Source organism: Echinops telfairi, unplaced genomic scaffold, assembly GCF_000313985.2.
Source record: "Echinops telfairi isolate 266 unplaced genomic scaffold, ASM31398v2 ScPeMD7_22;HRSCAF=79, whole genome shotgun sequence".
Taxonomy (NCBI): Eukaryota; Metazoa; Chordata; class Mammalia; order Afrosoricida; family Tenrecidae; genus Echinops; species Echinops telfairi.
In genome coordinates, this window is record NW_022103919.1 from 6,394,939 (window position 1) to 6,404,803 (window position 9,865).

The window sequence follows — 9,865 nt, forward strand, 5'->3', positions numbered from 1 at the left end:
GGGGGGCAGCTTCCTTCTCTCTCTTGCTCCTCTTCCTGCCCGTGGGAAGAGCTACTCATCACTCCCCACGCAACTCGGGGAGCCGGTCCCAACCCTCATGCCAGGCCAGGTGCCCCTCTGACGGCCTCTGGAATCGGGACCGGGCAACTTGGCAAAAGCCCAACTGTGCTGAAAGAATTACATAATCATTTGCCTAAGCTCCCGTCCCCAGATGGGCCATCAGGACCAAGAGAACATCTGGGCTGCTGACCAAAGCAGCTCCAGAAGCCATCACAGTGCCCGGCCCCCCATCAGGGCAACTAGCAATGCTGTAGCCACAAAGGGGTGCCTGGACGAGGCTCACTCCCTGCCATGGAGTCGATGCCGACTCCCCGCGACCCCCAGGGCAGGGAAAAACTGCCCCTGTGGGTTCTGAGTCTGAGCGTAGAAAGATCCATCTCTCTCCCACAGAGCGGCTGGTGGTTTCAAACTGCTGACCTTGTGGTGAACCATGGCGACACCAGGGCTCCTCTCGGATGAGGCTAGGGTGCCCCAAGTGCCTGCTGTCTCTGCTCTCAGGACCTGCTGAGGCTGGAGCAGCCGCAGCAGGCCCGGACAGCCCGCCAGGGGTGGTGCTGACAGTTCCTATGCTCGCTGCAGACCAAAAAGGTTCTTGAGTGGAGCCCACCGAGAGGCACCGCCCGAGAAAGGCCTGGCAACTGACTCTTGAAACATCTGCCACGGAGAGTCCCGGGGAGCACACTTCCCCTGTAAGACACACTCAGGGTCCCGTGAGTCAGTGTCAACTCAAGAGCAACCGGTGTAGCAATGCCAGCAAGACCTGGAACCTTCCCTGAGTGTGCCACACATGATGTCCTCCCCAGCTGCCCTGGAGCCGGGGCTGTGGGAAGTGACGTAGAGAAGCTAAGGTGCTCATCCACTGTCACACGAGCAGGCAGCACCTGGTTGGAGCCCACGACCTGAGAGAGTTCTTATCCACGTGACCTCCCATTGAAACACACACACACACACACACACACCTAAAGGGATCGAAAGGCTGCCCTGGAGGCTGGAAGCGGGGCTGAGGCTGCTGCCCCAGGTGCACCCGAGGCCAGGATGAGGCAGCCCAGGTAGTGTGCTGAGTTCAGGGATCCAGGTCCAAGCCTTCCGAAGGTCTCTCAGTGGGGTGTGCATGAAACAAGCGAAAGGCTTTGTCCGGATCCGACCTGCAGAGGCCTGAACTAAGGCAGGGGCTATCACACTTTCCCTCCGGCCCTAGAGCTCTCCAGGCCACCGGGAAACTGGGTTCTGGATTGTTCGAGCCACAAGACCCAAGTAGACTTCCTTTCCGCATTTCCCAAGCTCCGTGCCTCTGACTAATTCTTGTCACAGCCACCCAGAGCACCCCTTCAGGTCTGCCACAAGATAAGTCACTTTGTGAAAAACCCAACAGAGTGGCCATCAGGTCAGCTCCAAAGCCAGGACAGCCCCGTGGGCACAGGCTGGCATCTTTGTCACGATATACATACATGTTTTTCTGACTCCGTTCGAACCAGGTCCCACGTATGCTGACCCCTTGTGCTCCGTGTGGTTTGCAAGAGTTGACCACCACCCACCCCGAGGGACTTCCAATTCAGCTTAGTCTCTCCTAAGAAACAAGGTGTGTAAAAAACAGATTGGACATCGCTAGCCATACATATTGTCCTGCCCTGCATGAAAATAAATACGAGGCTTTAAAATAAAGCTTAGTCTTAACCCTTCCCTCGAATTTGGACACCGACCACAAATGGCCTCACTGGGGCACTCTAAGGAACGCTTAGTAGGGCAACGGAGAGAAACATGGGAGTTCAACAGCTCATGGGTCTGAGACCAGAAAGGCCACAGGGGGCCTGGGGACCACCACCCACTGCTCTGGAAGGGGTCCCATTAGACGGTCCTAGATCGAGTGGGAGGAAGGTGTGGAACAAAACTCAAAGCTATAGGAAAGATCACACTGCCGGATAGAGACTCCCCAGATGATGGCCCTTAGTCACCCTTCAGGTTTGGCACCGAGCTCACTCTATGGCTCAGTTTTCAGCCCAAAGAATGGGCAGGTGCCTAAGGGGGCCAGTGGCGGAGAGGGATGCAATCGCTCCTGCACTCCGAATCTGAGATCAAAAGGGCAGCATCCGCTCAAGAACAAAGTTCAGCCAGGCGGAGAGAGAAGGCGGCCAGGACCCTGGAGGCACAGGGTCCAGGAGGGAGGAGGGATGGTCCGAGGAAGGATCGCAGCCTATGAGATGAAACAAAATGCAGGGGCATCGTCGAAGGTTAACACTGATTTGCTCTGTAAACCATTTAGTCGAGTCACAATAATTTAAAAAAAGAAAGATCTGTGCACAAAGGCTCGGGGCTCCAGCAGGGTGAGAGGGACCCTTCCCCACCACCCCAGCACTCGCTTCCTCAGTGGGTCCCAATTTTGCAGAGAGAAAAACAAAGTCCAGGAGCCCCTTTCCAAACAAGCATAAGAGTCCAGTTTCCCAACTCCAAGCCTGTCCTGCTGCCCATGGGGTGACCCTTCCATTCAACAGGTGACCAGTCCCTCCTCTCCCAGCCCGCTCAGCTCCCTGCCCACATGTCCAAGGCGAACACTGACGGATTCACCTCCTTCGCTGGCTGGTTGACGGCCGCCTGTCCAGTAGTGGCTGAGTTTCCCTTCCACAACAAACCCCCCTCCTGCCCGGGCCCAGCCAGCCTTATCGCTGGCACCCAGGCTGCAGCTCAGGGGCCCCTAGGCCTAACGCTAGGAGGAAGGGCCCAATGTGCCCACGTAATTTTAGTTTTCAGTTATAAATTATGTACGTTTTGTTATTGAAAAAAACAACAACGAATAAAAAACAGCCCTAAAGGCGAAAAGGTAAAACCTCCTCTTCTACGTCTCCCCTCCTCCTGCTCCGAGATTACACATAGCGACATTCCTGTGAGGTCGAAGTCCTTCCACATCTTTCTCACTGAAGCTTCTGTACATGGTACACATTCCCACTTAGGGCCTTTTCTCTTACACACACACACACACACACACACCAGTTTCCCGCCCTCCGCCGTGTTTTAGAACTTTGGTTTTCTCATTTAATAACAACAGCAAACACACGATCTTATATGTGGTCCTCCTAGAGAGCATCTCCAGGTTCCCTGCTCCACGTTTGCACGGACGCCATATTGTTTTCTGGGCTGCAGACGGGCCCTGCAGACACTGATGGTGTCTGATGGGCGCAGGGCGTTTGCTGTGGGGGCCCGGCTGGCTCCAACGTGCCTGCGCCCACAGTTTTCTGCCTCCCTCTTTCATTCACCGATTCCTCTGCCCGGTAGATTATGACATGCCCCCCACTGTATGCCAGGCACTGGAGCTGGGCGTACAAGATGTCCTTCGGGCAGACTCTAAAAGCAGGCTAACCGTTGAAGGGCGTGTCTGTTTGACAGGTTAATAGACATTACCAACGGAAACGCCCAGGAGCTGCTCAGGCGATGCCCGCCCACACACAGCACTCCAGGAGAGCCCCGGCCATCTCCCCACCCATTCTCCAAGGTTGGTGCAAATGGGTGAGCGCTCAGCCACTAATCAAAAGTTTGATGGTTCGAGCTACCTAGGAAGAAAGGCCTGGTGACCTGCTTCTGAAAGGTCAATACTAAGGTGACCAGATTGTAGCATTGGTAAAGCGGGACACCATTGATAAAACTCGTATCCTGGCGAAATAGCCACACGGCAGCCGAAAACCCTATACCCTGGCTTGTCGTACATTCTTTCCAAAAATCGGGACTTTTTTAAAACGCCGCGGGATGTGGAAAAAATTGTAAAAAATTGGGACTGTCCCGCCAAACGGGGGACGTCTGGTCACCTTAGTCAAAACCTCCCAAATCCCGTGGGGCGGTTGGACTCAGCAGCACGAGGTGTCGGTCCTGAGTCACCGTTGACTTGAGCAGCAATAGGCTTTGGTTTCCTCCACCACTGGCAATTATTGATTTCTCTTTCACTTTGACCCAGATCCGGTCCCAAGCCAAGCCTTGCCGCCTCTCTGTTACTGAGGTGGATTTGTCCCCAGGCAGCCGATTGCCTTGGCTTTTGGCACTTGGAAGGTGGGCTTGGAGGGGAGTTCTGTTGGCGCGGTGTCATGCCCCTCCCCACTTCCTCCCATCCCAGAGCCTTAAAACCAGGCCTTCCCTTCCGGCCCCTGCCCGCCCCTGCACCACCAAGCGCCCTCCACCCAGCCCTGAGGTTGGGGGTGCGGGGAGGGCTGCCTTCCGGTCTCAGAGAGGAAGCCAGGTCCTCAATTGTTCTGGGCACAGCCACTGCTCAGGCTCCGGCTTCAGGAAGAGGCCATGTGGCCACGGGGACATTCCCCTGGCTGGTGCTCTGGAATGGAGCAAGGCTCCTGGGGGAAGTGCTTTCAAGTCCCAGAAGCTGGACCTCACTCCCGAGGTCCTCAGGAAGACAAAAGCAGAAGATTTTTTAAAAATTAAATAAAAGAAGATAAAGAGAGAGCCCAAGGGGAGAGAGCCCTGGGTCCCCTCATCCACTGCTGCGGCCCAGCACCTCATGACACCTGCCAACTCCAGCGCAGGCTCACAGAGGTCTCCTCGGCCAAGGCGCCTCACCCTACAGACGGGGCTCGGACCCCAGCCCAGGGGATTCCAGCAACAAGCACGGCAGTCACGACAGTCACCTTGATGCCCAGTCTGCCAGCCAATTCCTAATCGATAACAAACTACTGGTAGGGATGATTCAGACGATTAAGGGGCCCTGATGGCACCGTGGGTTAAGCTAACGCAGTGGTTAGCCACAAGGCTGTTGGTCGGAGCCCACCAGCCGCACTGCGTGGGAGGGAGCCGTGGTGGTCTGCTTCGGTGAAGACTACAGGTCAGGCCACCCTGTGGGGCAGCTCGCTCTACTCGGTCAAGTGGGAATGCGATGAAACAAAAATAGACTAAGTGGTGCCCCACAGTAAAAATTACCATCCTAGGAGTGACCACATCCTGAGGGTGCAGTCGGCACCAGGCACCAGGCCCTCACAATCTCATCTAGGGTCCCCCGACTGCGCTCTGAAGGAGTCCTGGTTAGTGTCCCCTTTTGTAGATGGAGACCGTGGGGTTCAGAAAGGCCATTACTGGAGAAGCTAGACACGTCTGGGCCTGAGCCTGTGGAAGTAGGCCTGTCAGCCTCCAGAGACCCTCTCGGCTCTTTCCCCTTTCTCCTGGAGCCCACTCCTCCGTCGCATACTGAGCCATAACTGGCGTGACCTTGGCCTTGGGCCAGGTTCCCTGGGGGCCTCAGAGAAGGGCAAACGAGAAGTCTCTCCCACACAGGCACGCAATTGTGACTTGTCCCTTCGAAGCTCAGCGCCAGCTGACAGGTGGCGGTGGAGGAACTGCAGAGGTGTGGGCAGTGGAGGCAGGTTCTCTTTGACAGTTTGCGGGGAGGGGGGGCACGGGGAGGGGTTGGGGTGGTGGGGGTGGCTTTAGCAGCCATGTGGGTTGGACCCCAAAACCATATAGAACCTTCACAAGCTGACACAGAGAGATTCACCCCTTCACAGCTCCCTGCCGGGGGCCATGCAAGCTTCACTTTAATGTATCAGATTGACCAATGGTGATCAACTGGGGACAATCGCACACTTTCTTCCCTCTCTCAACACCCCACAATGTGCAGGATAGCCCCCTGCCACAAAGAATGATCCCACTTTGATGCAGGCACGGCAAGGGGAGGAGGGGACTGGTGGAGGGCTCTGGTCAATGCACCGACCTACCAAGACTCCGCTTTGCAGCCACGGGGGCTTAAGAATACAGAAAGCAAGTCTTTCTCACAAGAGGAAATGGGAAGAACTTTTGAGAACACATCTCATGTGATTTACATTCAAGAAGGAAGCGGGGGCCGAGTCCAGACTTGGTCCAAAAGGTGCTGGTTTCTCGAGGGGACACTGTTTATGGACTGGCCCCTCGCCTCAGGGAACCCTGCTGAGTGACTATCCAGTTTCTTCGTGGGACTGATTGTGTTGGTTGGGTATGGTAGCAGGTAGAGTAGAATTTCAAGAACTCAGTCATCACCCGCACCCATCCTCTAATTGATTCCTCTCAGCGGCCCACGGGCAAGTTCCATCCTTGGTCCCATTTCACAGATGGCAACCGAGACTGTGAGGAGCCACTTACCCCTCAAGTTCCCAGAGAGAAGAGGGGGAGGTCATTCTGACCCCTGCTACATGCCCCAGGGAACATCACACTTTGCCCTCATCCTGTCCTATTCCAAAGGCTACGAAAATGCCTTGGGAAATTTTGATGGATCCCCATGCAGAGGGCAGGGCACTCGGGGGACCCTGTTGATGAGAGGCGCATCCTGAGGAGGAGGAAGGAAGGAAGGAAGGGGCTCACCGGGGAAGAAGAGAGAAGCAAAATGGCTTTCACCACTTGACACTCAAATGGTTCATGATTTAAATGATTTGAAATATTTTGAAAGTCAAGGGGCAGATGCTGTGTGAAAGAGGAAGGCTTGGGTTGGGGAGACAGAGAGCGGCGATGTGTAATTTACATTTGTCCCACTTCTGATTCCCCAGCTCACTACAGATACATACCATGGCTCACTCCCATCTGGCAGCATAAACCAAACTTCCTGCCACCGAGCCAACTCTCATAGCGACCCTTTAGGATGGAGTAGAACTACCGCCACCCTGTGAGTTCCCGAGACTGTAATTTTTTTTTTTTTGACTGTAATTTTTTATGAGCGTAGAAAACCCCATATTTCTCTCAAGAAGCAGCTGGCAGTTTCGAACTGCTGACCTTGCAGTTAGCAACCCACCGAGTAACCACTAGGCCACCAGTGGCTCCTATAGCTACTAGAATACTCACCACATCATAATAAAGTCAAAGATGAGAACCACTTATAGTCATGTCCTTGGCTTGGGTTGCCTCAAGTAGTTATCACCACAAGTCATGGTAAGGATGAGAATGGAGCCCCATTTTCAGACAAGGAGACAGAGGCTTAGAGCAGCTCTGGAACTTGCCGAGTGAGGGTCAACCCCTAGAAAGTGAGTGAGCCTGGACTCCTGCCCAGTGCTGCTTGCCTGCAGACTCTAAGCATCTACGTACGAAGTCTAACTTAAGGGACCCAGGGCGTGCCTGGTAAGGACAAGGTCACCTCAGGTCTCCTGACTCTTGTCTGTGGATTCAACAATGGTGCCCAAACACACGTAGAACTGTGGCACAGAGACCACAACGTGTAGGCCTGAAGCTGTGGGTGGGTAAGTGCTGGTGTGCAGATGGGGAAGCTCGAAGAGGCCCCGAGGGGGCAGAGCCGGCTAGACAGAACCAGATCTGCAGCCGGGCTGGGCTTTTCCCTCTGGCCCACACATCTGTCTCATTAGCCGCTAGTCCCTTTAATGCCCCAGCCTTTCTTCCTCGTAGTGGGTCGTATCTCTCCAAGTTCAAGAGGGCCCTCTGTCTGTTATACCCTCTTCTAGGGAAGAAATTAAGCGTTTATCGAAAAACCTTGACTTAGAAGCTTTGCAAAGTCCCAGGTGGCTTCTGGGCTTAAAGCTGCCTGAGTGACGTTCAGACTGAATAAGAGGCATCCCATTCCTTCTTAAAATGAAAAGGTAGCCCCCACCCCGAAATGGATCTCTGTATATCCACTTTTGAGTGTAGAAAACAGGTTGATGGAGAGGACCCGTGAGTGTGGAGATCTGTCCCACATGTAGCCTCCTTGAGGTGACTGTGGTTACATCTCACGTTTACGGCGACACTCTTGCTTCCCTTAGATTGTCAAAGGCCTTGAGTGGAGAAGCCAGAAGATTTGGGGGTCCTGGCACCCCCATCCCCACCCTTCTTATTTCCAGGTGGCCCTGTACATGACACGTCCTTAAAAAGTCCCAAGCCTGGAGAAATTCCCGTGCCTTACTTGCAGAACCAGGAAGTGAGATTGCTTGGGGGGGGAAGCTGAGAGAGGCCAGGCTGGTGCCCGGCCCGAGCTGTGTGGGTGGCATGGGGTCAGAGCCGGCCTGCGGATCTCTCTCAGCAGAGTGAGAAATGACAGGCAGCAGTCATTTTCATCGCCTTTGTCGACAACCATACTCTCCGTCAGGCTCTTAAAGTAGCACTTTTAAGAGCCACATCCCTTTCCCTTCTGTCCACCTCTAAACAGCCACCTCTGGGGGCAGGAGCTATGCCAAGGAATCAAGGCCGCGGGTCCCGGCGTCTGGCATCAAGGCTTGTAGAGGCCTAGGAACATTTCAGCGGCCAGGCTGAGCTGGGTCAAGCTGCGCCCGATGAGAGCCTTTGGGAAGCTAACCTTGGAGGTCTGTAATGTGGACTTCTGCCTGGGAAAGAGGTCGCTCTACATTATGAAGCAAATGCGGCTCTAAGAACTAAGCCTGCCCTCAAACAAAATACTGTTTGGGACCTCAAAGCACATCCCCGGGTCCAGAGGTGCACTTGAAAACGCTGGAGGGCCACTCACAAGCCCAACCACCACGCACTGCAAAACTTTAGAGTCGTCTGTCCGAGGGCCCCACACTCCTTTCCTGAGTAGCTGCCACACGCTCCTTAAAGGGAGGCCTGAGCCCCGAGGGCAAAGCAGTGGCCTCTCCCTGGTGACTCCTAATGACACTGACTCTCTGTGGACAGACAGCACACTTGCTTTGCCAACAAGACACAGGGTGCAAGGTTCCTCTGCTTCCTCGGCACCCAGCGAGCACGCAGGGACAGTGGAAGAGAAGGTCTTCAGGGCCCAGCTGTGGAACTTCCGGCCTGCTGGCCTTACATGGCCCTCAAGAGCATCAGTACCAGCTAACACCACAGGTCTCACCAGGGAGAAGTTCCAGCCAACACATTAGGGGTGAGTTCATTAAACATTTGACCGCCAGGGCCCTGGGACGATGTTATAGATCACCAAAGGGCGCTGGGCCGTAAAAGGTTCCCCACCCCTGGTCTAGGACCACGACTAGAACTTGGATGCACAAGCAAATCCTCCACAAAGTCACTTGGCCCAGGGGAGGGGTCTCAGACGTCACTCCCAAACTTGCCTCAAGCATATTCCCTGTCCCTGAAAAGGGCCCTCGCTAAAGTCTCTCCCCAACCCACCACCCCTATCCACCCCCTACCCAGCCCTCCAAGCCCCCCTGACCCGCCCACCCCCTACCCAACAGTGCACATAGACTTGCCCCCCCTGAGAGGTACTCACATGCCCTGCTCGCCATACTGGTTGTAGAATTCCATGTGGCTGCATGCCTGGATCCAGCCGACAATCCAGGTCTCCTTCTTGGGGATGGGTGGCATGACCACCTGGGCAGAGGCACGGAAGTGGGGTGTCCGGTAGCGGAGGACGACGCTGGAGGACTCATCAATGCTGGTGGGGATGGGGTCGATGGAGGCTTTCACGTCGATCACCGTGATGCCTTCCCGGAAGACTCTGGCTTTGCCGCCGATGCTCTGAATACAGCCCATGACACAGAGGACGGCTCTGATCTTCAGGGAAGGCCAGCTGACCCACAGAAGATCAGGCATTGAAAGGACGGAGGCTGCTGGACCCAGGGCGGGGCGGCTCGCCAGTCTCAAAACTCACGCTCAATATCCATAGGGTAGAAAATTCACGCAGGAGAGGGGTTTTGCCTATCACTACCGCGGGCTTGTTTATAAATAAGGACTCTGCTGAATTCCAGGAGCTCTGGGCTCACTCTTCTTTTCCTAGTAGTGGACAAAAATCACCGATATTCTTTGGGCTAAAAAAAGGGAAAAGTTTGGAGTTTAATGGATAATCATGTTGTTGGGAGACCCAGCCCTTCCGTGCCTCACGCGCGGGGGGTCGCAGGTCCGAGACGTTTCTCCAAGTCTTCGGATGAAGAAGGCTGACACATAAATAAGGAAG

At 54.8% G+C, this 9,865-nt stretch overlaps 1 protein-coding gene across 1 annotated transcript in view; it reads right to left on the reverse strand.

The window, feature by feature from the left end:
* The window catches only part of FAM78A (family with sequence similarity 78 member A), an 18,099-nt gene extending 8,240 nt beyond the window's left edge, over nucleotides 1–9,859 (reverse strand). Inside the window, exon 1 of the mRNA XM_004713325.3 lies at nucleotides 9,182–9,859. Within this exon, the coding sequence (XP_004713382.2) occupies nucleotides 9,182–9,504 (323 nt within the window). The 5' untranslated portion in view covers nucleotides 9,505–9,859. The remainder of the gene's footprint in view (nucleotides 1–9,181) is intronic.
* Nucleotides 9,860–9,865: the final 6 nt, after the last annotated feature.